Consider the following 27,280-nt stretch of genomic DNA (forward strand, 5'->3'; position numbering starts at 1 on the left):
GAAAAGGAGGCAGTGCATTCACACGATGGAATACTACTCAGCAATAAAAAAGAAATGGGTCACCAAGTGAGTCACAGCACGCAGCCCTGAAAGAAGCCAGACCCCAAAGAGCACCTACCATGTGAATCCATTCATAGGAGATTCTAGAACAGGAGGAACTAATCTGGAGTGGCAGAAAGCAGATCAGCGGTTGCCTGGGGCCAGGGCTGTGAAATAAGCAGGAAGGGGCCCTTCCCGGTGCTGGAGATGTTCTAAATCCTGACTGGGCTTGTGGTTATATGGTGTGTCACTGATGGGACTATTGAATCGTACATTTTAAATGCATGCATTTTATTGTATGTATGTAAATTATACCTCAATAAAGCGACTTAAAGAGTTTAAAATGACTTAAAGAGTTTAAAAACAAAACAAAATAAAAGCCAGATGTGAAAACAAATAATCGTTAAGACTGAGTATCCTAAGAAGTGTGCTCAGATAACAAGGGCCCCTCCCCCCTGGCCCATGGAGGTGCTGCGCGTGCACTGTTCTTAATGTCCTCGTGAGCAAAGAGGCTCAGACGGAGGGGCAGCGGTTCTCGAAGGGTGACTCAGTTAGAATCAGCAGGGCTGGGACCACGCTCCGAGCCCGCCTGGGTGCGGAGCCTGTGTTATGCCAGCCTGCGGCAGACCACCCCGAGGAGAGCTCGGGACCGCAGCAGCTTCTCAGGTGAGACTTGGCGAGGAGGTGTTGACACAGGAGTTGGAATTTGCTTAGCAGAGGAGAGGGTGCGGGGAAGGAGATTTCAAGGCAAAGGGAACAACAAAAATAAGGACAGGCTGGGCAGCCTTGGAGAAGGCAGGACTCCTGGGGAGGGAGAGATATGTCCCGAAATGAGCGGAAGAGGTCAACAGGATATTGCACGTACTTCATATTCATTTATTTTTTTAAGAACCCAGGAAGCAATAATTTTACGAGAGGCAACAGCTCTGCTGAGCAGGCAGGGGATGGGTGTGCTCTTGGCAAACACAGGAAACAACCACTGCGGTGCCAGGGTCGCCTCTTCTGAGGGAATGGAGTACGCCTTGTCATAATTCTCCTCCAGGAGGTTACAGGTCGTGTGGTCCACGTGCCCAGGTTTCCGCTGAACACCATTGGTGGCACTCTGTCATGGTCCTGAGAAATCCCAGGGTGGAAAAAAAAAAAAACCCTCTGTGCTTTTATGCTGAACTTTCTAGCTGGCTGAATTCAGATCACTGGCGTGAAGCAGAATGTGTCCCATTGTCATACTGTGTTCTTCCGGGAAACTCCGCACAGCCGCGGGGATCAGAAGCTTTGAGGCTGGACTGTCCGATCTCAAGGCTCCCACTCACTGATCACATTCACCTTCCTGTCCTTTGGCTCCTTTTGTTGCAAAAGGGGAAGGCGGTGAAGGCGTGATCGTAAGAGGGCACATTGGAGAACCAGACCCATCAAGTCTGAGGCGTTAAGCGCCTACAGCTTTTTGTATGCTAGTCTGGCCTCAATACATCGTTTTTTTTTTTTTTAAAAAGGAAGTGCTTCGAGCAGAGCCTGGCCCAGAGCAAACACTTAATAGACAGTAGCTTTTGTGTTTTCAGAAAGGGGATGTGCACATGTCAGCTCATTCCTTTTATTTTGCCATGACCCGTTCTTTCAGAGAATTATAATGAAAAGAAAAGGATGTGGCACATGTGGATCGTATCATTTAGGATGATTGTGACTCAACAGAACACCCAACTTAGGGTGGCTCAAACAGTATGGAGATTTCTTTTTTAAATCTCACATTCTGGGGCACATGGGTGGTGCAGTTCGTTGAGCTCCCGATTCTTGGTTTCCGCTCAGATCACGCTCTCAGGGTCGTGAGATTGAGCCCTGCATTGTGTGTGTGTGTGTTGGGGGGAAGGGGTCTGTGCTCAACGGGGAGTCTGCTTGGGATTCTCTCTCCCTTTCCTTCTGCCCCTCCCCATCTCTCAAATAAATGTTAAAAACTCTCATTCTGTGTTTCACTGAAACTAACATGCCATTGCTTGCAAAATGCTTCTCACATTCAGAAATATTAAGATGAAAAAAAAAAATGTGTCTGTGAGTTCAAACAAAAGGTCTGAAGGTATGGGGCTCCAGGGCTGGGATTTCGGCAGTTCATCATGAAGACTCTGTCCTTTGTTTCTACCCTGCCACGCCAGACCTTGGATTCTGGCTTTGGAACAAGCCTCAGGGACGCAAGAAGGCTGCCACAGCCTTAAGCAGCCTATCTTCACAGCATCCCGAAGCCAGAAGGGAGGCTGTTGTTTTTAAAAACAAGAAAACGTTCCCAAACTTGGCATAACTGCATCACAAACCCTTTTCTGAATTCCCGGCAGAAGAAATAGATTTATCATAAGGGTCTGGTCTGGTGGCGACTCAGCAAGATCGGCCCTCAGGGCTGGGGAGGAGCTTGCCTCCAATGAAGCGCAAAGCCCACCAGTAGCTTTGTTCTGTTGTGAGATGGAGGAGGAACAGCTGTGGGCCTCCCGTGAATCGGGAATCACCGGTCAGCTGCTCCCAACTAAGCAGCCAGCCACTTGGGATACACCAACCCACCTTCCTGTTCTTGTTAATGACAGCAGGGCTGCTTTTCCCAGTTCAGAAATTAACCTCAGATTCTAGAGACTCAGTTTCCTATTAATGTGGGTTTCAGATACCATATCTGAAATCCCATCAGTGAATGGAACCCGATGAGCCAACCACCAGAACACAGGAGACCAACTGACTAGATTTCCCATCTGTGCTGGGAGCCAAGGTCCTTGACCTGCACAGAGGACATGGGCCCTGATCAGCCCGTGTTGGACTTCTGTCACTGACCACTCGACTGTGTGACTCTGTCCATATCAATAAATACAGATGCACACTAGCCGTGAACAACGGCTGCATAGTAATTCCACCGCACAGAAAACTCAAGCATCCCAGACCTCGGGGTGTCTGGCTGGCTTAGTGGAGCACGCCTCACTTAATCTCAGGGTGGTCGGTTCAAGCCCCACGCTGGGTGTGGATCCTACTTTAAAAAAAAAAAATCACAACATTTAACGCTTTGGTGTCGACAGCTCTGAACCCCTGCCTACTCATTCAGACATCTGATGCATTTTTTGTTGTCTTTTCCACTGATTTCTTTTTAAGATTATTTATTTATTTGAGGGAAGAAGAGAGAGAGAGAGAGAGAGAAAGCAAAGGAGCAGGAGCAGGAGCAGAGGGGCAGAGGGAGAAGCAGACTCCTCACCAAGCAAGGAGCCCAATCTGAGCCTCCATCCCAGGACCCTGTGATCACGATCTGAGCCGAAGGCAGATGCTTAGCCGCCTGAGCTACCCAGACGCCCCGTCTTTCCCATGGATTTCTGGCCTGCCCAGGCAGTGTGCCCAATAGGTGTGCAGGCCCAAGCCTTCTCACTGCATTTTGCTCTGGCCTCTTGGCCACTGCCAAAATCATAGGACAGGTGCCCATCATTCTGGCTAGTAATTTCACCCCTGATCACCCCTGCAAACGCACAAAACCCCTCTTTGCTCCTCTCCCCCACAACCAGAAGCCCTGTAATAAGGGTGTAGAGACATACACAGTGCAGTCCAACTTAGTGGTGAAAGCTTGGACTTTACAGGCTGGGCTCAAACCCTGACTCCAGCAATGGCCGGTTGTGTGTGAATTTGGGAAAGTTACCTCATCACTCTACGCTTGCATTCCCTCCTCTGTTGGGTGGGGGTAGTGGTGGTGCCCTTCACAGGGCAGTGGTGCGCATTAAACAAATCAGTGCAGGTCCAGTGCTCCAGGAGTGAATGGCACATACACATAGTAAGCACTAAGAGGTATCCATTCTCGCTGTTTTCTCTTACAGCAGGCCGCTGGCCTGCATACCAGCCAGTTTGGGAACTTCCACCCTTAAAACTCCCTCTTCAGGGGTGCCCGGTCAGGTCATGATCCCGGGGTCGTGGGATCGAGTCCCACATCGGGCTCCCGGCTCAGTGGGGAGTCTGCTTCTCTCTCTCCGTCTCCCTGTGTGCTTGTGCTCTCGCTCCCTCTCTCAAATGAATAAAGTCTTAAAAACAAACAGAAAAACTCCCTCTCCAGGGGCGCCTGGGTGGCTCAGTCGGCTAAGTGTCTGCATTTGGCTCAGGTCATGATCCCAGGGTCCTGGGATCAGGCTCCCCGTTCAGTGGGGACCTTGCTTCTCCCTCTCCCTTGGTGCTCTCCCTCTCTCAAATAAATAAATAAAATATTAAAAAACCAAAAACCTCCCTCTCCAAGTCTGAAATGAAAGGAACTTAAGTGTACATGGAGAGAACCCATTCCCCTTTTGGTATTATACAAAACAGTGTCTTCAAGGGTAAGCTAGAGAAGCTTCAGGGTCAATTTTACAAGATAGAAGTTACTGCGAGGTGCGCCCACGCGTGTCTGTTGGGTGTGTCGTGAGCAGAGGCACCCGAATACCAACCACGTGAGGTGAGGACATTAGTGAGAAAACTAAAATAATTAAAGGAGATCTTTCCTGGGGCCCCTGGGTGGCTCAGGTGGTAAAGTGAGGGCCTCTTGGTTTCCTCTGGGGTCATGATCTCAGGGCAGTGGGATGGAGCCCTGGGGCAGGCTCTGCGATGTAGTCTGCTTGAGATTCCCTCCTCCTGCTTTGCGTGCTCTCTCTCAAATCAATCAATCAACCAACCAATCAATCCATACATCCATCCATCAATCTTTTTTTTTTTTTTTAAACATTTTATTTATTTGACAGAGATCACAAGTAGGCAGAGAGGCAGGCAGAGAGAGAGGGGGAAGCAGGCTCCCCGCCAAGCAGAGCCCGATGTGGGGCTCGATCCCAGGATCCTGAGATCATGACCTGAGCCGAAGTCAGAGGCTTTAACCCACTGAGCCACCCAGGTGCCCCTCCACCAATCCATCCTTAAAAAGAGACACAGACGTCTCCTGTCTCCCACCTTGAAGAACTTACAAATTAAGGTGGGCAGACATAAGCAAATGTGGCAACCTCCCCACTTGAGGTCCCCTTGAACTTCCTGCGCCACCCCAGTCTGGGCCAGGGACGATCTGTGGACCCAACAGATAAATGACGGTAGCTGAAGCCACCGCCTGTCTTCGTTTTCTTCCGAGATCAGGGCTCCCACCCCGCGCTCTCTACTGTCCCTGGTGGCGGAAACCGTCTTACCCCCACAGCCCCACAGTGACGCTGAGGATGCGACCGCCTCCCAGCGGCTGTTGCTTGGACTACACTTCCCATGAACGGTTTCTCAACATCGCGAGAGCTCTCGCGAGATGTCCGAAAAGACCTTTACGCAGGCGCGGCTCCGCCTTCTTCTCTGAGGCGGGCCGCGTGGCCGGGAGACATGGCGGCTTCTCTCTGGAAAGAACGGGACGAGCAGTCTCGGGCCTTTGGCTGGGGTAAGTCGGTGGAGGTAGGAAAACGAGGTCTTCGTTGAGCCGGCGCTAGTTCATTGGACTACCCGTCCGCAGAGGCGGAATGGGGACGGTAGCCGGTCTCCTTCCGAGGGCGGCTGGGAGGCTTGGGTCGAGTACTGGGTCGGAAGACGCTTTCCGAGCCGCGCGTGTAGACGGGAGAGCGCTGAGGCCCTCCTCTGGGGCCAGAGGGCCCCTCCTGGGCCGGGGAGAGCTGCTTCCGGCCTGTGCAGCCCCGGGCGTCGCACAGCCACCACCGTGTGCCCCGCGGGTCTCCGAGGCCGGCCCTTAATTCACGTCCAGGGTTAGCGGCCGAGTCAGGCCCCTCGTGGAGCGCCCGGAGGACGCCCTGACCCGTAGTTCTGCTTAACCCTGCAGACAGCCGTGGGTGGGACTGTCGGGTTCGGAAAGCCACGACTCTGCAGCCCCCCCCCCCCGTTCCAAGTTCATTTTTTTCCTCTTTCCCCCACAGGCTTTTCTTGGGCGTCTGCGGAGACCGTGAGCGCCAGACCTGCAGGCTGAAGCTTAAAAGTACCCGTTGGCTCCCTGACGTGGGTGAGGACGGGGCCCGGCGGGACCTGCGCGGTCACCGCACGCGAGCACGTCCCGGCGCTGGGAAGGGCCGCCTCGCACTTTCTTCTGCTGTTCAGTTCGGTTTTAGGAGCACGTGGACGCAGGAGTCTCGTCAGGGTGAGAAAAAGGGACCCAGCGTCCGGAAATGAGCGGGGTCTGGGCCGGGGTGATTTGCGGCCACTAGGTGTCGCTGTGTGGAACCGGGAGGGTCCCTGCCCCCGGGGGTGGAGGAGGGGAGACCCAGTCAGGGCACGGCTTCTGGCAGGCCGGGGGCTCAGAGTATCTGTGGATGATTTCAAGTTACCCCTGTCTGAAAGGACGTCTTTTGTGAGGAGTTCTGACGCCTCGAGGCTCAGCTTTTTGCTTTTATTTTCTTTTAACAAGTTTGGGTACTTCAATTTCGTTCTTTTTCTTTTTTTTTTTTAATTTTATTTATTTGGCAGAGACGCAGGGAGAGAGGGAACACAAGCAGGGGGAGCGGGAGAGGGAGAAGCAGGCTTCCCATGGAGCAGGGAGCCCCATGCCCAGCTCCATCCCAAGTCTCTGGGATCATGACCTAAGCCCAGGGTAGACACTTAACGACTGAGCCACCCAGGTGTCCCCAGAGCTCAGCTTTTTCAATACCGGATCTTGAGAATAGCACCTGGACATCATTTCTGTTAGAGTGAAGTATGTTACCCACATTTCTCTTAGACATTAAAAGTGTTGACTGTAAACTTTGAAAAAAGTCACATGAAAACCATCTTAAGCTGTTGAGTGTAAGGATTTTTTTCATGAAAATTCTATGAATGGGAAGGTTTTCTTTTTTTTTTTCTTTCTTTTCTTTCTGTTTTTAAAAAATAAGCTCTTTGGCGGAATTGCAGAGATTCGGGCGCCTTTAGTGTCTGTTAGATTTCGAGGATGTGAGTCTCCCAGAATTGTTCCTACCCAGATAAGGGAAGGAGTGTGGAACTCTGCTAGCCTCCTTGCCAAGCAGTCTCCCAAACAATATTTGATACAACAATCTTTTTGTTGTTGTTGTTTTAAGATTTTATTTATTTATTTGATAGAGATCACAAGTAGGCAGAGAGGCAGACGGAGAGAGAAGGGGGGAAACTTAGCAGGGAGCCCAACGAGGGCCAGGACCTCAGGATCATGACCTGAGCGGAAGGCAGGGGCCCAACCCACTGAGCCACCCACGTGCCCCTGTTACAACAATCTTAAGTGGACTGGATACTTTCTCCTTTGCTAGTGAGTGAACAAACAGGCTTAGAGTTCTACAGCTGTTTCTTGTTTTTTAAAGAACCATAAACATTTTGTGGGAGTGCTGTTGGATTTTTCAGTTTGATTGAGAAATAATTGAGTTACGAGTAGCCCAGGCATTCTCTACGAGGGTGGAGTGCACTGATGGGTGCTGCTGAGTATCCTGCAATGCATGACAGCCCCCACCACAGAGAACTAGCCACCCAGAATGTCAGAGCTGAGGCCGAAGCTTTGTATTACATGGACTTGAGCGCTCTGGGCTCCAGTCCCAGCCTGTTACCAAATAACCCCACCAGGGCCTTATTTCTTTGTAAAATAGGGTTATTGTTTTCCAGATCTGGCTATACATCTAAGGCTGGAGAAGTACATCTCCAGCCATGGTTGAGAATGACCCTGGAGTGAGGCCCAAGTATTGTGTGGCTGCCCCAAGAGCAGTCATACAGGAACAGTTAGATGATCTGATCCACTTTTAGCTCGGGGAATTTTTATTACAGCAAGATTACAGCACTGGCTATTTATAAGTAGCTCTTGGGGCAGATCTATAATCCTCTACTTAAAAAAAACTGATCTAGCTCTGTGGATCATGTTTACGCAGAGGAGAATGAAGGAGAAAATGACCTTGTGTGGCGGTGCCTCCTGGCAGCAGGTTCCTTTGTATAGCTGGCCTTCAAAGGGATGTCCCAAAGAAGTAATTGCACTTTTTAAAAAAGATTTTTACTTATTTATTTGACAGAGATCACAAGTAGGCAGAGAGAGGGGGGGAAAGCAGGCGCCCCGCTGAGCAGAGCCCGATGTGGGGCTCCATCCCAGGACCCTGAGACCATGACCTGAGCTGAAGGCTTAACCCAGTGAGCCACCCAGGCACCCCAGTAACCGCACATTTTATTGACAGTGGAATATATACCCCATACATACTCTGCCATCAGGCACTTCGTGTGGGGGACTTTGTCTTTAAAAGGGCAGGAAGTGTCCGTCAGGTCCGAGATGCTGGGTACATCTAGGCACTGGGTATCAGCAGTTTTTACCTTGGAAGGAAAGTTCTTTTAATAAAGTAGACAAGATTGAGAATTCTTATGAGGGAAGTAAAGCAGAAGTTTGTAAGGACAAAGTGGCCTGCGTGTGCTAGAAGCGTCAGCCCTGGGGGCTGGTGGGTTGGCGGGAGCTGAGTCCATGATGATCTGAAGTTATCCCTGTCTGAAGGCAAAGAAAGGCCTTTCTGTGGAATATGGACGTCTGAAACTCAGTTCCCAGGTTCACTTTAAGGGAAATTTAGGCCAGATTTGAAAGTGAGCAGCTTGAGAATTAACCTGTGTATATCTTGATTTTTCTTTTGCAATTTCTTCTTGCCAGGTACAGTCCCAGCCTTGGTTTCCAAGGCTGGAAAGGATCCTGCGGAGGCAGATGGTGGCCGAGTCCACTGCCCTGGGCCCGAAGCGGAGACATGTATGTAAGTAGAGCCCTTCCAAATAGACTTGGGTGGGAGGTTTGTTTGCCACTCCTGCCCCAGGTTTAGGATTGTGTTGGGGGCAGGGAGATTTTAACATGGGTTTGTTTCTTTGGCTGGATGTCTGCAGTGTGTGAAACAGAATGGAGCTGCTCTGAAGTAAGTGAGAGGACCCCTCCCCAGTTGCTTGTAGTCTCTGTTTCCATCTTCCGTGTCCCTAGGAAGCCCCACGAGCCTGTGATGGTTAGTTATCCCTGTCCGAACATCTCGGCTGAGGGGAAACCGTCTACTCTGAGGCCTCGGGGTTTGGCTCTTTGCTCGTAAAGGTTCAGGCTTCATCAGGAATGAGCCTGAATGGACTCCAGAGGGAATTGTTAACCTCACCGAGACCCCGGTGGCATGCGTCATCGCTCTGCAACTTGAAAACCAGTAGTGTGGCTGCCCTGTCACTCTCTGGGCCCTTGATCAGTGGTCCTCAGGGCACAGGCTCTGAGAGGGGGCAGACATGGGCAAGTAGCCCAGTTTCGGGTCATGTTCTTACTGTGGAATCAAAGAGTGCTTGTCCCATATTTGAAGGAAATGAATGCACTCTTTGAAACTGACGGGAATGTCGGATGTCTGCCAGCTGTGGCAGGACTGCGACCTCCCTCGGCACCACATTGTGACATTCGGGAAAGAAGGGCTGCCGTGGCGCCAGCAAAGCTATTTGGTTTCCAGGTGCTTCGTTCACACCACCAGGGAGCTCTCCTAGGGGTAGCTCGGATCGTTTCTGGACAGTGTAGCCGGTATGGCGCTGCTCCTGGCATGGCCCAGGGCTGAGTGGGCTGGCGTGTGACCAAAAAGTACTGGGTAGGGTGGTTGTCTGGCTTTGTTCCCATTTAAATGCCAGGCTTGGAGTGGGCAGATGGCCTTTGTTGTTGAAATTGGGAGGTATGTATGGGTTTTTTGTATTTAAGGTCACATAATTGTTCAGTCACCAAGGAAGCTAGATTTGGGGTGGGATTTAATAAGCCTGAAGACTGGCCCCAGCAGTTTACAGCCTGTAAGTAAAACAGTAAAAGGACGTGGTAGGGAGTCAGGAAGTCAGCTGCTTCCATTATCGTTGATTCAGAGATTTGACTGCTCTGTGGGACTCCTGTAGACCTTCAGGTTTGACTTGAAAAGTTTTACTTCCAGAAAAGGGTTGAATGAGACGGTCTCCAGTGCTTCTTGGTGGTTCTCCCCTCCGGGCCCTGCTCCCTTCGCGCCTCAGCTGGGGAGGGCGGCCTGCTCGGAAGCGGTCTGTGCCCGACGTTCGGTTAGAACGAGTGCTGCTACGATTGCCTTTCCTTCTCTAGATCTGGCTTTCGGTTTTGAGGCCCGTACTTGACTGGCCCGTCACGCGACTCTCCTTTGGTCTTGCAGGTTCTCTCCTCCGAGACGCCAGATGGAGCCGCTCTGCGTCTGTGCGAACTGTTCATGCCCATGAACTGAGGCCCCAGAAGGAGAACAGTTGGAAGGAGTCTTTGGATTTTCTCTTCAAAAAGGAACCAAATAATTTGAGTGACAGTTTACCCCCAAAAATACCTGGCGGTTAGTCAAATCAGGGCATAACTAGGAACATGCAGAACGCCGCAGTTGAGCCGATCTGGGTGTGAGTGGCGCACTGGCAGGAAGGCGGTGATTGTGAACAGAGAATGACGTGTACGCGCTGTGTTTTGGGGAGTCTGAGGGGAAGCAGGTGTTTGGCCTAGAAAGAGGTTTCTCAGAGCGGATTTCCTGTGAAGTTAATGTATCTTGGGCTTAAGATTTGAAGTATAAATAAAAGTTTTTAAAAAATGTGTTCCATGTTGAGACCCTCATAAAGGGATTTTATTCTGTGACTCAGCAAACGCATTCTTACATAAATGAAGGTTTTACCGAATACTGTATTTTTAAGAGGGGCAGAGGGAGGGAAAGTCAAAAGCAGACTCCACACTCATTGTGGGGTTCGATCCCCTAACCCTGAGATCACCAGCTGAACTCGCATCGATCCCAATGCTTCTGGGCTCTAGGCTCAGCAGGAGTCTAGTTTCTCTCCCTAAGAGTGGGACACTTCCCCGACTGAGCCACCAGGGTCCCCCAACTTCCACAGGATGCAATCAGATGTTTTACAAGTTTCCCACTAAATTGATTTTCTGCCTCTCTTAATGGGTTACCACCCACAAATGTAACGTTAGCATTTCTTAAATCTAATGGATTGACGAAGATTCTGATCGCTACAGATGTGCGCGGAATAGGGACAAGTGAACTGTCCTGGATACAAGGAGTTCAGTCCTGACTTGGGCTACGCTGGCTATCCTGACTTAGGGCAACTGGATTTCTTCACTGGCCACTGATAGTAACGGTCACTGTCAGATGGCGGAATGGACTGACCATACCGTGTTTCCCACATTTGACATTTTCTTCCTGGACCAGTGATTCTATCCAGAGAAACATACTTAGGACACTGCTATCCTTGAGACTAAGGGACATTTCCATGTTGCCAAGCTTAAGAGAGGCCGTGGCCTCCTGCTTGCTACTCCCCTCTTGTCTAAGCTGCTTCAAGTAGGAAGCAGTTTCAAGTAGCTGCCTCGCTCCTGAAAGTCCAGGCCTTGGATCACATACTTGAATTTCTAAAGTAGAATTTTGATTCTGGTGACAGTTACCCTCTTGGTAAGACGCTGACAGGATCTACCTTCCAAAACCACAGAGCCAGAGGCCAGGTCCCAGGCCTTGGTGAATTAGCCAGTGGTGATCAGTGCCACCTTGGGAAGGCTCTTGATGTAGCCAGTGTAGCGGATCAGACTGGAGCTACTAGTCACAGGGCCAGTAAATCCCAGGGCTTAAGGGCTATGTGGAGGTGACTTGGTTAGTTGAGACTTAACCCTTCCAAATGAAGCCCCTGTGCTCTAAAACTGCCTGGATTTACTGAAGCCGCCATGTGAGGTGGCGAGTTCTTCACCTGATCTTGCACTTCAGTGGCCAGTGGTAATGGATCCAGGGGGACTTCCACAGGTGGGCAGCCCTCTGTGCACTCGACCCCTGTCAAATTACCAGGACTGGCCCATGGTTCTTGAATTTTCTGAGTGATCTGCCTGCTAAACACTGGTGTGCCACCCCATCCCTGTCCCCAACACACAGAAAAGACGCAAGGGTCATCCTGTCATTTATGCAAGTACCTAGTTCAAGTTACATTCTGCCTTTTGTGCTCCCACTTCATCATGGGGCAGAAGGAAAGTGGTCATGTCCTCGGGTGGTGTAGGCATGTCTTAGAGTCTGACGTCGTGGAGTTGCTGGGAGGCTGGACATGCTCGTGGGTGGGTCTGGCTGGCGAGAGTGTGAGCTTGCCCCGCTGCTTGACCCTGGTCAGTGGAGATGTCGAAGTCGCCGCACCCACATTGTCAAGTTCTCTACCAACAGCTGGCTTTGAGAGCCTCTGCTCTGAAGTGTGTTTGCCCTTCACTGGTGAGGGTCACAGTCTCATATTACATTTCCTTCAGTTTTCAAACACCCAGCAGAGCGGTCGTCTCCCTTCGCCCAAGGTCGGGATATCTGTCTCCAACCTCGAGCGGAGTCTTCTTGGAGAAACCAAGAATAAGATGGGGTGTCCCGCAATGAACAGGCTTCGGAAACAGTCACAAGTCCAGCTCTCGTGCTCCCTAGAGAAGAAGGGGTTGGTGGAGGGGAGCTGGAGCCCTTCTCAGAGGCTGAAAAAACTGGGGGCCGCCTAGGGCACGTGGGGGGCCAGGGAGGGTGCCCACGGGTCCACAGCTCTGCAAGAACAAAGGGCTTGGGTACTTCAGGGTCAGCGCTGGTACAGTCGAAGGATGCCGGCCTTGTGCAGTTTCTTCCACAGGGTGGCTTCCAGGGACAGGTCGTGGTTCACGTAGAAGATGAGTGGCTTCTTAATTCGCTCGAAATAGTGGTCTGAAAATTTCCAGTAATTGCTTGTGATGAATCCATAGGCACTAACCTGGACAAGGACAGTCACTGAATTAGCATTTACTGAGCTCTGTGCAGATAGATTTGTGAAGTGACATGAATTGGGAAAGGCATCCCCCCCCCTTCCTTAGATGCCGTGTGGAAAGCACAGGCGAACAGTAGTCGGAGCTCACGCTAGCGGCAGGCCGTGCGCTCTTGTACACGTTCTCTCGGCCTCGGGAGAACCTCAGGGGTTCTCCCCATCTCACAAATGGGGCAGCGCTCGGGGGTAACCAGCCACGTCCTCAGTCACGAGCTAGTGAGTGGCCAGGCTGGGCTTCAAAGTCAGGTCTGTGATTCCTGATCAAAGCCATGATCTCTCTCCATTGTTAAGTGTGAGGTGGAGACAAGTCCACGAGTAGTTGTTGCAAGGGGAGCGCAGGCGGGGGACTGCTGCTTTAAAAAAAAAAAGAAAAACAAAAACTGGGAAAAGGAAGCAGACAGTGTCGTGGGGTGGCCCTTGGCCTCCGGCTCTTGTGCTGGCCTTAGTGGGGGTCACTACCCTTCTTTGAAAACCGCTCCTCCACCTCTGCTGGGCTCTTGGGGGCGGCCCTGGGAACGTCTCAGGCAGTGATTTCAAAAGCTGTGTGTGGAAGGCTAAACCTGCTGCCCAGCTCAGTTCTAGAATGTTCTCCCAAAAGGATGTCCTTATCCACTCCTGTTGCAATTTTGCTTTTACAAGAACAGTTTGAGAACATGCTCCTTAAATACCACAGGGGTGAAGGACAGAGGTCCCCGGGCAGGCGGCTGCTGGAGGAAAGTGAGGCCCAGCACCTGTCCTGGGAAGGTCCATGCCAAGCCTGCATGGAGGTAGCTGGGGAGTGGCACTCCCTTCTGCCCCTTCCAGACACCCGCTTTTGCTCCTGTGGCTGGAGAATCCCTTCCCCATAGGGGCAAATTCCTTCCCCAAGGGGACAGGGGCAGGGCCAGTCCCAGGCCCCCTGGGGGTGACAGGCCTCCTGTAGGGCTTATCAGGTCACACCTGCCCCCTGCTGCTGTGGGCTCCTCAAAGAGAAGGCCTCTTACCTGGTCACAGGTGTGCAAAGCCGTCAGCAGCATGAGGGCCCCAGTACTAGGCATATATAGTTCTCCAAAATTTGTGTTAATCAACTTTGATTTCAAAAACCTGGAGAGGAGAAGCGGCACAAAACTCAAGAAAGAGGCGTAGGTCTCAGTGGATGGTTGTGCCCCTACGCTTTCCAGCGACCCGTTCCGACTGGCTGCAGAACCGTTCAGAACTTCCCGGCTCTTCCCCATTTAGGAGAAAACCCAAACAAAGCAAACTAGCAAACGTCTGGGTAACAGAATCAGGTGAGAAGAGGCGCAGGCCCGGGCAGAACCGCAGGTACAACCCTTCCCTCGCCCGCTCTAGAAGCGGGCACCCAGCCTGACTGCCCTTTCCTCTCCACTACACCTTGCCTTTGCCCCTGGGCTAAGTAACCACAGTGGCTAGGGGACGGGCGGCCTGTTGATCTAGCCTGGAACCCGTGTTTCTTTCCCCAGACTTCAGCCCAGGAGGAGTCCTTAAGAGGCACATGAGCAGGGCACCCAGGGCCTGGGCCCGGAGTCACTGGTGAGAGAAGTGTGCACACACTCTCAGAATCCGAGTGAGGCCACACCACGGTGGCCACCCCAGATTCACATCTACGCTTTGCCAGAAAAACCACCCGGCCTCCTGGAGAGCCTGTTTCTTCCTCTGTGGATGGCACCCAGCCGGCTCCAGTAGGCTCACCCAGAGCCACACCAGCCACCCTCCACCTGCTCGGGAGGGGGCCAGCAGGGAGCGACAGCGGGGCTTCTCGGCCATGGCGCTATGGACGTCCAAGTCATTCTTGGTTGGTTACAGGGGCCTTCTGTGTACGGTATCCCTGTCTCTGCTCGCCAGTGGCGCTTACCTAGTGACAACTAGAACGGCTACAGAGAGGGCCACGTGACACCGCCCCCCACCACTGGAACTGCTGGTAGGGGAGAGGGACTGAGGGCGGGAAGGAGGGGTGAGAGCAGGCTGTTATTCCCGGGTTCCTCCCTGTGGTCGCCTTGGAATGCCCGCGTTTGGGCCCAGAACAGGTTGGCTGTCCCTGCGGGTTCCTGTCCGGGGCGTACAGCCTGCAGTGACGGGTTGGTGTGCAGGGGGATGGGAGGGGGAGCTGTTCTCTGTGTACACACCTCTCCCCCCCCCAACACCTACCTCTCCCTCAGGTAGCTGATGAAGTCTGGATGTAGTAGCTTGAATTTCCTGGCAGAGGCTTCCGGTCCGAAGTAGGTCTGAGGCCTAGGACCCACGAAAGAAGTGGACAGAGCGGCCCGGGCCGTCGTAGGACAGGCTGGGGAGCGTGGTGAGGGGAAAGGCGCTGGGCCTGCGGCGGTGCGTGCGGTAAGGGCGCGGCTGGGTGTAGTAGCGGGAGAAGGGCGTGTAGAAGGTGGCCGGCAGCACCGTGGGCACCACGTGCGGCTTCCCGCTCACCAGAACCTCGGTGGGCGGCGTGTAGGTGAGCGAGGAGGGCGGCGTGAACAGGGACGGAGGGGTCGGGAAGGAGCAGTTGACCCGGGGGTGGTGGGGAGGCGGCGGGAGCAGGGGGAAGTAGAGAGAGTCCGGGAGAGGAGGGGGCTCCCGGGCCGGGCAGGGGAAGGAGCAGGGGAAGCACTGGTTCTGGGGCAGGGGTGCGGTGGGGGGCTGGAAGAAGGGGGGTTCCTTCAGGAAGCGGGGCACGTAGGGGGCGATGTAGGAGGGGACGCCCCGAATGGGCCCGATGTAGGAGGCTGAGGTGGCGGGGCTGCGGGAAGGGGACCGCGGGATGGGCACGGGAGGAGTCTGCGAAGAGTTTCGGGAGAGGGATTTCAAGCCAGACTGGGAAGGAGATTTGGAGGTGGGGGGCGTGGGGTTTTGGGAAGACCCTCGGGGCACATGTTGGATATGAGGGCTGGGGGTCAGGGACGAAGCCCGGGAGGAGGGCTGTGAGGCGGTGGGGGTGACAGGGTGAGAGGGGGGCCGGGAGGAAGAGCCCCGGGTGGGGGACGGAGAAGGGGCTGAGGCAGCAGAGCTGGAGTTGGCCTGCTGGTTGGAAGGGACGACGTGGTTGGACCGGGACTGGGAGGGGGACTGGGTAGGGGACGGATTGGGGGTATGGGAGGGGGAGCTCATTGGTGTTGGGGAGGCTTACGACCACCCGATCGATGTCTCTGAGCCAGCCCCCCCCAAGGGCCCAGTCCCCCCGCGTGTCACAAAGCCCACCCTCATGACCAGAGGCCGCGTCAGGAGTGATTGTTGGCTCGTCATGGGGCGGAGGGTTGCAGGTGGGCCAGAGTAAGCGGGCCTGGCCTTTGAGGGCTTAATCCCTAAGGACCTCAGAATCTGCTCTTTCGGGGGTGGGTGGCCTGGTCCCGGAGCACTGGCATAGGAAGGCTGGTTTTTGTGGCCGCAGAGGTGGCAGGGGGTATACCTAAGGACTTGACTCTGGGACGAGAAATTGTCTCAGCACCACAGGGGGAAGGTCCAGCTGAGGCCAGGACAGGGTTCAAAGGAGCTGGACACCAGCCTGTTGCCCAGGAAGGTGCGGGAGAAAAGTCAGAGTGCCCTTTGTTCTTTTCGCGGTCTCTGGGCCCTTGTCATCTGCTCTCCACTTCCTGGGCACAGTCCTGGGAGGATGCCCACCGGGACGAGTGGCGTGGATGCCAGCTCCCCCCCACTTCGCTTCCAGACACTGTGCGCCCAGCTGGCCAGCAGTCAGGAGCGGACAGGCACGGCCTGTGCTGCCGGCTGGGGGGGGGGTGCTGTGTGTGTTAGGGGACAGCAACCCTTCGGGGCTACAGCCTACCGCCTCAGGTGGGCTCCTGGGGACCGGGAGGGCTACCTGGGCTCCTCTGGGGGACGGAAAAGAGCACAATTCCCCAGGTGTCTGTTGAATTCTTGGGGATTTTCTTGCTGTCCTCACCCACGTTCCCACCCTGACAGTGGGTCCAGCAGTGCCACACCCCACACCAGCTTGGCCACTCACCTGTCCCCTTTATCAGGGCCCTCGGGGACATCCACACCCAGAATGGCCGATCTCAGCATCACATAGTCCCGGATGTCAGAGGGGATGAAGATGTAGTGCAGGTCCTGTCGGGGCGACAGACACACTGACCCAGTCCCTGCAGCCCCTCGAACAGGACCGTGTCCTGCTCAGCCTGCCACTGGGTCCTGCCGCCCGCCCTGATGGGAGAACTTCTGCTCTCTGCCTGGAACCCCCCGCTCACTGGTCTCCCTCTCCTGGTTTCAGTACGTGCTCGCAAATCTTCGGGCGTGCTGCAAGAGGTGCGGCTTCCTTGCCATCTGCTTGAGTGACTAATGGATAGAACGAAGCCGAAGGGCTGGTGTGTGACCTTGGGGACGAGGCCGTAAAAAGCACTGCAGCTTCCTTGAAGCGAACTGCCACGATCTTGAGGACACTTTAGTGGCCTCGAGAGGTGCCACCTTGACTGTGGCCTCCGTCAAGCCTTCAAGTGCCCGTAGCCCCTGCGGATCCTGGCAAACACCCAGATCCTGAGCTAAGACCACCCTGCTGAGCTGTTCCCAAATTCCCGACCCCCTGAAACTGTGAGATAATAAATGTATGTTGTTTAAAGCTACACTAAGTCTGGGGTGATGTTAACACCGTGGTAACTCAGGCAGGTAGTGTGGCCAGAAATGTGCTCTTTCTTGTTTTGTCAAGAGCTAGGAGAGGTCCTGCTGTGGCTAGGACACTCCTGAATTTCCTGCTTAGAGGAGGAAGCTTCTAGAAACTCAGCCCAGTCCTATCTAGCACCACAAGGCCCTGGGATCTCCCCCCTTTATGTGACACCCAGACGGCTCCTGAAAGCAAGAGCGGTGTTCCCGCAGCTGGGAACAGTATCAAGAACAGTGTCCAGAAGCTGGAGGCAGTAGGCGGCCTCGGGTTCCGGCTCCCCTGCTCCCTGGCTGGGCACGCAGCCCCGGGCCTTTGAACCTCAGCCTCCCTCACAGGCTGCTGTGGGGTCAGGAAGGCCACTCAGGGAAATGGGAGACAAGCCCTAGTGCTCATGAGTTCAGGGGGGCCTGGAGGCAGCTGACTTTTTCAGCGGCCCCATCGCAGGCACCCAGCATCCCGGCACAAGCTCTCCGCCTACTGGACTGGGGCCACTTGGTTCGCCACACAGAGGGCGCTCTGGGAACACTGGCACTGACCGTCCGCGACAGTGGCAGGCCCATCGGAAGCCTCACCTGGCCTTGTGGCACGGAGGTGAAGCCGAAATGCCGGTAGGAGATGAGGGAGTTCTTCATTGTGTTCACGGTGAAACCGTAGAAGGAGGTCTTGGTGCCCACATCCTTCTCGAAGCCTTTGATCACAGCACCATTGAGTCTGGTCCAGACAGAGGCCCATCAGCCTCCCGATGGTCACACCATGCTGTGCTGTACTTCCGCACCCGTCCCCAGGCCTCTGGGCAGACCATGTCCCTTGCCCAGGGAGGCACCAGCGCTGGTGGCCCGTCCCATCCAGCCCATCCCCATTCCTCCAGACCTCAAGGAAATGGGCACATGTGGCCCTGGCGGCTCCCCGCCCCCACCGGCTCGCGGCAGCCACACTCCACCTTCAGGGTCTGTCCCTCTGTATGCCTTTGTCCGGGCCCGCCTGCCCATTCCAGGGCTGCCCCTGCCCGTGGCCCTCCCCGAGGATGCTCCCCCAGGGGCCGGTGGGGACTAGCTCCGTTTCCCGCTCCTCCCCACCTCCTGCGCCCGGTACCTGAACACGTAGTCATGGGCGTCGATGTTCAGCCCCTGGCGGGAGCCATTCAGAATGCCTCCGTTCCCCACCACCGCACAGCGAACGCACTTGGAGGGCGGCTTCCCGGAGGCGGTGTATAGCCTGGAGCTCTCGGAGCCATTCAGGAGGCTCAGGGTGGAGTTGATGGCTGTGGGTGCCAGACAGGGCAGGGCGCCATGGTGTGTGTGTGTGTGGGTGCTGTCCCATGGGTCGGGGCTGTCCCGAGAGACTGTTTCTGACACGCCACCTGCCAGAGGCCTGACAGCCCTAACCAAGGCAGGAGGGTGGTGGGGGAGGGGCGCGTTGAGCGCAGTGTCGGGCTGAAGGGGGGGGGGATTCGGCTGTACCCTCAGTCACCTCAAGAACTTGAATCACTAGTCCTCTCAAGACTGAATGTTCCACAGTAAAATAATCTGAGGCTCGCGGGGGTTGGGGGACAGAGTGAGCGTGGGGGCGGGGTCTCTGGGCAGTTTCCCACTGCGGGAACCACGGTTGGGCTGTTCTTGACCACCTTTGGACACTGGTCCCAGGAGCTGCACATCAGACCCTCCCTGACCCCTGGTACTGGCGAGTATAGCAGGTGTCACACAGCAGGGGGGGAGGGTCCAAGCCCAGAGACCTCTTTGGGAGCAAAGGGGCGGGGTGGGGTGGGGTGGGGGTGGGGGTCCCCATAAGGTGCTGTGAAGGCAGGGTGGGCACATGGGCCCAAAGCAGGAGGAAGGGATTCTCTGGGGTCAGAGGGCTGGGCAAGAAGCAGCCGCTTCCGGTTACCTTGGTGGGAGAGCCCCTGCCAGCCATAGGGGGCTTTATGCTGGCTCAGCCTGTCCCAGAGCTCCCGAGTGAAGAGGGCCCCCGAGAGCAGCACTGGAATGGAGAGATCGAACAGGGTGCGGAAGTGGGGGTGCTTCTGGATGGCCTGATAAAGTGGGTGTTGGCAGTGCGCGCTCTGTGGGGCAGGAGGCAAGAGGGCCAAGCTCCATTAGCTGGGGGCTGTGGCCGGTGGGAACCTTCCTATGGGAGCTGCAGACCCCTGCAGGATGGCTGCGGGGGAAGATCTCCTCTTCCCCTCTGGACTTGGTCCACCAAACCTGCCTGCTGAGCTGGCTTGAGGCACAGCAGCGTGGTGGGGGTCAGCTTTCTGGATTTACCCAAGCCCAGCCCTCTCTCTGTCTCTCCTGGATGCCACCCTATCCAGGGCCTGATGGCTCTGGCCTCCTGCTCCTTCAGTTCACACCTAGGGAAACTGTGGGGCACCTTTCCACCAAATGTGTAAGACCTTTGAGGGAGGAATTCCAGCCTGGGCTTTGGAATCCGTCAGTCTGGACCCAAGTCCTAGCTCTGGCCATCCTCACCTGCCTGCAGCCCCTAATGTCTGAATCCCTCACTGCCTCGGCTTGGCTGGGGCTCCCCTTCCCACTGAAGGGGGCTCTTTGCTAGGCTGGTGGTTTGACCAGGGCAGGAAAGAGCTGTACGGTAAGTTCTGCTGTAACGTTACCTAGGGATGCCCAAAAACCAGCGCACTAGGCAAAACGGGTGCCGTCAAAACCACGGGGCTTTGGGGCTAAAGGGATCAGGGCACAACACTCAAGAGCTTGGTCCGTGATGGTGGACTGGACAAATGAGGGGCCTAACAAAGCCGGAGGCCCAGGCTCACTCACCCCGTGGTTAAGATCTGCCACGCTCTACTAAACACGTGGCCCTTGGCCTTGGAGGAGACTTGATGTTTGCTTGTGCGAGTGGGCGTCAGAAAGATGGGAGCTCGGGAGTTACTGGGGAGTAGTGGAAAGAGGGTTAGAACCCTGAAGTGCTTATCTGACGGGCACATGTGTGCGCACTTTGCATGTTCCTCGTGGCTCCCTCGGGTTGGGCGTGGGTCTCTGCATTTACTCTTTGCGTTTGCAATGACAGTCACCCAGAGGCAAACACAAAGTTTGTGTTATGCTCAAATTGTTTCCTATGATACCAATCTTGCTGGAACAAATCCACATTTTCAAAGCAGACATTCTAACAGAACTGACTACTAATTTCACTACCGTTCAGTTCATCTCTGGGGTGTTTTCCAGGGCCTTCTTTAAGAGAGGCCAGGAGAAAACTCCTCAGTCTTCGTATTGGGAAAGGCTGTGCTTCAACTGGGCAGCTGGCTTGCTATTAGCTCATGGACACAAAGGCAAATTTCCTTCTTCCCCGTGGCCACCAGGAAGCTCAGGGCCAGATCTATGGCCTATCCCTTACACCATGTGGCCCATTTTCCATGCAGTTATCTACATGACATTGTTTGATTCTCCTACCTTTATACTGCCATTTCTTCATTTTATTCTATATTTTTGCCTTGTTATGTGTATCCAAAAGCCACCCGGAATCCTTCTTTTTTTTTTTAAACCTGGTTCAGATATGTTCGCATCAAGCAGCTCAAGGTGCACAGGGCTTTAGGAAACTTAAAGACGACCCATAAGCTCCCATAAGATGCTTGAGGCTTCTCTTTGGCCTTGCGCGCCAAGGGTCCACCCTGCCTCTGTTCTCAAGATGGGGACCCCCCTCTCCTGCCCAGGGCTACTTGCTCCGTCTCTGTACAGCTCAGCTGTCGCTATGTTCCACGAGCAGTGAAACCTTTTCTCCCCTAAGGCCACCCTAACAAGTCCCAGGTTGGTGTCTTGGGCACAACTCTTAAACCTGAATGAGCCAGGACCTGACCTCTCTGCCTCACTGTGTCTATCTATAAAAGCTACATGAGAGGGGTGCCATGGGGCTTTTGCGCGAGAACGTGGGCGAAGTGCTCGAGGCAACACGATTCATGATAGAGCAGGGCCCAGAAGGTTCTCAACCCCGTGGGCAAGCTCGTCTACTCCATGGAGAGCCGTTTAAAAATTGTGTGAATTCCATAGCAAGAAGGTATTTTATAGTAAGAAGGTGCCTGGCTGGCTCAGTCTGTAGAACACGTGACTCTTGATCCCAGGGTCCTGAGTTCAAGCCCCGCGGTGAGTGCAAAGAGTACTTAAAAATAAAATCTCAAAAAAAGGGCATTTTGAGTAGAATATCAAATTCACGGGCCTTTTAAAGATAAATTACAAGGCTTCCCAAGAACTTTTCTCCTGGCTACGCCCCTTCTCTGCTCCTGGGGTACAGGGAACCCTGGTGGCCAGGTCTGGCTGGCCGCTCAGCTCGAAGCTTCATGTTTATGGGGTCCGGAGAGCTCCCCCCAGCAGTCTCACGAGAACGTTCTCACTTGCTCTCTTTGTCCCCACCTCCCCGCTAACTGGAAGATGCTCGAAACTGCCAGGAGAGTCGGCCATTGTACCTTTCTCGGTCCAGCGTTTGATGCCTTGTGTCCAAAGAATGCTCGAGATGATGTGGCATTCCTGGGGGAGAAGCAGAAGTAAAGCAGGGCTCAGACCTGTCCCTCGGAACCTTCTGTCTGATTCTTAGCTCCGGGGGCTGGTAAAGCCTGTCAGAGTCAAAGATGGCATGCCTTTGATCTTGCCGTGCTCTGATTTGGGCCCATGTCTCCCACTTTAGGAACAAAAATATTGTCACATTAGGGGCTCCTGGGTGGCTCCTTGGTTAAGCGTCTGCCTTCGGCTCAGGTCATGGTCCCAGGGTCCTGGGATCGAGCCCCACATCGGGGTCTGTCTCCTTCTCCCTCTGCCTGCTGCTCCCCCTACTTGGTCTCTCTCTCTGTCAAATAAATACAATCTTTTAAAAAATATATATTGTCACATTAGTATATTTTGCTCAGCTCTCTAAACCCAGAAATCCAAGAAATCCCATGGCAAGTGGCAAAAATGTAGAGTTTACAGAATTGTGAGATCTGGTTCAAGGATGGAAACATACACTAGGCGAGCTTGTCAGACCCCTTCCGCCATCTGAGGGAGCTCCCTGCCGAGTCCCCAGAGACAGACAGTGGGTCTCAGATGACATGGTCCCCCTTCCCCTTGGGGTCGGTCATCCTGGCTCCTGCCCTGTGGCTCACCACAGAACACACGTGTCTGAAGGCTCACTCCCTAGGTTTATACCCCACGGTCTAGGGAAGTTACTTCTAGAAGCCTTGGTGTCTATATCTGGGCAGCAGATATAATCAAGTAATTCATTATCATTATTAATTGTATCACATCTCCAGGGTGCCTGGGTGGCTCAATCGTTAAGCGTCTGCCTTTGGCTCAGGTCATGATCCTGGGGTCCTGGGATCGAGCCCCACATTGGGCTCCCTGCTCGGCGGAAAGCCTGCTTCTCTCTCTCCCACCCCCACTTGTGTTCCCTCTCTCTTTCTGTGTCTCTCTCGGTCAAATAAATAAATAAAATTTAAAAAAATATATCACATTTCCAGTTGTTGGAAGGGTTCACACAGAGACACGATATTATCTCACACGACAAGTGTCCTCTAAATGGTAGCTATTGTTACCTCAAGGAGGAAGGGAAAGTACCTTGTCATGACAACCTCTACGACTGTGTCCCTTCCGGAGGGAGGGAAGGGGCCTGTGTTACTGCTCCGCCCCTACTCCCACCTCCCAGGCGACCCCTGCATTGGGGGAGACGGCAAAGAGCGTGGAAGGAATAGGAGCCTTTGTCTACTCAAACGGGTGTCGGGCTTCTCCTGGACTCCGCTCTGCCCGGCCCCCGCAGCCACAGGGAAGCAGGTGGGGAGGGCTTTGGATCACCAGGCTGTTTGCAAGGAAACAGAGGCCTCTTGTTCCTTGCTTCTGACCTGCTGAGCCAGCTGGGCCACAAGGGAGCCCGTGACCTGCCTCACTTCAGGTGAACCCCGCGGGGCAGACGGGGAGGGGCGGGGATGATCCCTTGCCCCATCTCTCCCTTCCCCCCTCAGATGGCCACCTGCCCCCCACCCTGTGGCTCCTCTCCTCAGTACAACACAACAGCCTCTCAAGAGGAACTGGGACCCCAGGACACAGCCTCAGGGGAGGTTCCCGGGGAACATCTGAAAAACACCTGCGCACAGGGCCTCACCCCTGCAGTTCTGATCTGACTGGTCTAGGCCTCCTGGCCAGGTGATTCTCATGGGAGCCGGGCTTGAGAACCAGAGGAGGGAGCTGCTGGCCAGGGCAGCTTGGAGACCAGAGGGATAGAGTTGTGGGTGAGGGGCTGGGGAGCCCCCTTCCTAGTTCTGTTTTGCTGCCCTGAACACCCCAGTCTCGGGGAAGCCTGCTTATCTCCAGAACCCCCCTCGGTGCTCAGTGACTTCTCCCAGCCCACCTTCTTTGGAATTCAAGGGCTTCTAGACACACCTTCTAGAAGAGCCCAGAAGAAGTGGGGAAGGGAGCCAGCTCCCCTATGGTCCTCCCGCAGGTTTCACTGGCCTGAGGAGAAATAAGGACCTTGTACAGTAGTCCTCCCCTACCCTGGGGGTAAGCTCCAAGAGCCCCAGTGGAGGCTGCGACCGTGGACAGTACGGAACTCTGTGCTCGCTATGTTTTTTTCCTCTACATGCAAAGGAACGCTAAAGTTAACTTTATAAATGAGGCACAGTAAGAGAAAAACAACTGATAAAATAGGACGATCATAACAATAGAACGTGAAGGTGGTCTCTGTCAATATCTGACTCTGTGACTATCACCCTTCTTGCCCCTGTGGGAGATGACAAAATGGGGGGGGGGGAGTGATGGCCGCACTGTGACCTACCGTTAGTTCAGGCTCCTACTGACCTATCTGGGGGGGCGGGGGTAGGGGTGGGGGAGGCCGATCTGCTTCCAGACCTGATTGCAGGTGAGTGACTGACACAGAAGAAAAGCCAAACTGCATATAAGGAGGTAGCCCTGCGGTGCATTTCCCATAAAACAAAGTCTACTCAATTTGGATCTACTCTTAGGAATTCTAGGCCCCTGGATGTCCTTTCTTTTACAAAATAAAGGACAACAGACACTGTCAGATAACCGCGGGCGGGGCCTATATCTATCCTTACCACCACCACCCCACCCTTAAAAAGGATTTTTTTTTCTTAAAAATTACTTTTTTCCCTCTTATTTATTTATTTATTTGACACACAGAGAGAGAGAGAGAGAGAGAGAGAGAGATCACAAGTAGGCAGAGAGGCAGGCAGAGAGAGGGGGGAGGGAAGCAGGCTCCACACTGAGCAGAGAGCCCCGATGTGGGGCTCGATCCCAGGATCCTGAGATCATGACCTGAGCTGAAGGTAGAGGCTTAACCAGGCTAAGCCACCCAGGTGTCCCCAAAATTGCTATTATGTTTTAAAGATTTTATTTATTGGGGTGCCTGGGTGGCTCTGTTGGTTGGGTGTCTGCCTTTGGCTCGGGTTGTGATCTCTGGGTCCTGGGATCGAGCCCCAGGTCGGGCTCTCTGCTAGGCGGGGAGTCCTCTTCTCCCTCTCCCTCTGCGCCTCCCACTGCTTATACTCTCTCTCTCTCTCTCTGTGTCAAATAAATAAATAAAATATTTAAGGGGAAAAAAAAGATTTTACCTATTTATTTGACAGAAAAAGACACAGTGAGAGAGGGAACACAAGCCAAGGGGAGTGGGAGAAGCAGGCTTCCAGCGAAGCAGGGAGCCTGATATAGGGCTCCATCCCAAGATCTTGGGATCATAACCTGATCCAAAGGCAGAAGCTTAACAACTGAGCCACCCGGGCACCCCTCTTTTTTTTTTTTTTTTTTTTTTTTTTAAAGACAAGTCTAGATATCCCAATGCCTGGAAACTCCTGACCCAGATTCTTCTGCCACAGGTGAATTCCCAGGCTGGCTTCCCCTGTCCAGACTGCAATGACAGGCCCTCAGGTGCGGAAAGACCAGGCCCCAAGGCACCCCTGTCCCTTCCCAAGCTCTCCAGGTGGCCAGGCCATCTGCTTTCCCACCCCAGGGCCCAGGCGGGTGGGACACCCAGCCTGCTCCCCGCTGCTCCAGACCCAGCCGCTCCCCACCCACGCACCCCCTACAGCGGGGCCCTCCTGGCCAGCCCCTGGGGCTCAGCCAAATCGCAAACCTTAGGGGAACAGCAAGAAAACGGACACGTTCTTCGCTGGTATGAGCTTTTTAAAAGATGAAAGACCTTTCAAAACTTCCGTGGAGGCACAGTGGATGTCCCACACCCTCATATTTGAAGTTTATTAGATACTTTCAAAGGATGTTGAAATGTGTTTTAAAACATCTTCACGTAAAATTCACAAAGGATTCTTTCTTAAACCACACCTTCCACCTTCCAGGCCCTCGCCTTCTGCAACTCCTGACTACGCTCAGGTGTAGTGGCTCCAGGTCCCCGCGGCCAGAACCGCTCTGTTGTAGAGCCGCTGGGCTCCTAAGGACTTGCAGGTGTTCTCGAGCTGTTCTGCAACTTCAGATGCCTCCGGACCGCGTTTCCTGAGAACTAACAACTAACTTGCCTTTCATCCCGTCGGTTTGGTGAGGAGCGCGCAGGTGGGGAGGCGCTCGGAAGGCAGAGCCCGGCCTCGCGGGTGGGCAAGCCTGTGGGGGGCCCTGGCGGTCCCCCAAATCCAGACTCCTGCACAGCTCGATTCGCCTCCCGGACGGAAAACCAAATTCTTCCGGGGCTTCCTCAGTACCTGGCACCATCACCTACCGACGCAGGCTCGGAGCTTCGTCCTCGCTGGGCACACATGCAAGGAAGGTGCGCGCTGGGCGAGCGGGAGGGAGGGGAGCCCGGAGGCGGGTGTTGGGGGGGCTTGGACGGAGCCCGGGATCGGCCGCGGTCCCGGGGGGAGGCCGCCGCTTCGCCGGAGCGCGCGCAGACGGCGCTTTATCAAAATAAACGGAGCGAACGGCGCGCGGGCCAGAGCGGGGAGGGCGCGGACGGCACTGGGAGTCTTGGGTCCCTCCCCCAAAAGTAGAGTCAGAGAAATGTGACATTAGCGAGGGACGGTTCTTGACAAAAACGAGACTGTTTTGTCCGACCCCGAAGACCCTGCCAGATCTGGACAAAGTGTTTGGAATCACGGCCGGAGGGTGATTCCCACCCTCGAGGCTCCGCGGAGCGAGTAGCCAGTGCGCAAAGGGGCGAGATTCTCCTCGGGCCCCGGCAGAGGCTGTGGGGCCCCGGGCGGCACAGGTTGATGGCCCCGGTGGAGGCTTTGGGGACAAAGGGCCGCGGCCCGGGTCCCCGCCGCGAGCCACCCCAGGGAGGCCGACGCGGCGGGCGGACTGAGGGGCCCGGGCTGGGCGCCCCGTGCGTCCCCCGCGCCACCCCCCACACCCCCCTGGTCGGACGGCGCCGCAGCCCCTACCTGGCTCCGGACCGGGGCCCCGGGTACGGCCCCACTGCCGAGGAGTACAGAGTGAAGAGGATCCCCGAGCAGGCAGCCGCGAGCAGGAGCAGCAGCCAGAGGAGCTGGCCGCGCGGGAGCCCCATGCAGCCCCGGCCTGCGGGCGCCCCGTCCGCCGCCGTCCCGGGCCGAAGGGAGAGGCCCGGGCGGGCCGGGCCGGCCTCCCGGAGGCGGCCGCCCAGCCCCACCGGCCCTGCCCTCCTCCAGCCCCCGCGGCGCCTCCCCGCCCAGCAGCTCTCCTCCTGCCCGGGCTCGCCGCACCCTCGGGGGGTGCGTTGGCGGGTCCCGGGGGCGGGCGTGTCGCCCCTCCCCCACCCGCTCGCGCAGCCGCTCGCGCCCCTCCGGCGCTGTCCTCGTTCCCCGGCACTTGGGCTGCGGGCACCTGCGCGAGCCGGGGTTTGGCCTGGGCGTTGTCCGGCCGCGGTCAAGGACAGGCGCGCGCGGGCCGGGGGGCTGGCGAGCGGGGCGGGGCGCGGGGAGACGCCGCCACCTGCCGGGTGGGCCGCGCACTACTGGCTCCCGGCCTGCGCCCGCGGCTTCCGGACGCCTGACGCGGGGCAAGCCGCGGCGGGGGCGCTCCCCCTCGGAGGGACCCTCGGGACCTGTCGGTCCGGCCCTGG

General features: G+C 55.1%; 1 protein-coding gene, 1 long non-coding RNA gene and 1 other non-coding gene across 3 annotated transcripts; 2 read left to right on the forward strand and 1 right to left on the reverse strand.

Moving 5' to 3' along the window:
- Positions 1–8,399: 8,399 nt before the first annotated feature.
- On the forward strand, positions 8,400–8,481 carry LOC116578597. Its single transcript, XR_004280964.1, has one exon. It is a non-coding gene; the product is annotated as a small nucleolar RNA R38 (small nucleolar RNA).
- A 3,349-nt stretch (positions 8,482–11,830) lies between these two features.
- ST6GALNAC2 (ST6 N-acetylgalactosaminide alpha-2,6-sialyltransferase 2) lies at positions 11,831–26,746 on the reverse strand. The gene is made up of 10 exons (XM_032320202.1): positions 26,622–26,746; positions 21,717–21,777; positions 19,193–19,367; positions 18,401–18,569; positions 17,881–18,019; positions 16,658–16,761; positions 14,851–14,934; positions 13,689–13,788; positions 12,480–12,654; positions 11,831–12,340 (listed from the first exon to the last, which is right to left on the reverse strand). Exons 1-9 carry the CDS (start codon positions 26,744–26,746, stop codon positions 12,487–12,489), a joined length of 1,125 nt encoding a protein of 374 aa, XP_032176093.1. The 3' UTR covers positions 11,831–12,340; positions 12,480–12,486.
- Positions 13,788–17,270, forward strand: LOC116577246. Its single transcript, XR_004280465.1, has 2 exons — positions 13,788–14,623; positions 16,922–17,270. It is a non-coding gene; the product is annotated as an uncharacterized LOC116577246 (long non-coding RNA).
- Positions 26,747–27,280: the final 534 nt, after the last annotated feature.

This window comes from Mustela erminea, chromosome 18, assembly GCF_009829155.1.
Source record: "Mustela erminea isolate mMusErm1 chromosome 18, mMusErm1.Pri, whole genome shotgun sequence".
Taxonomy (NCBI): domain Eukaryota; kingdom Metazoa; phylum Chordata; class Mammalia; order Carnivora; family Mustelidae; genus Mustela; species Mustela erminea.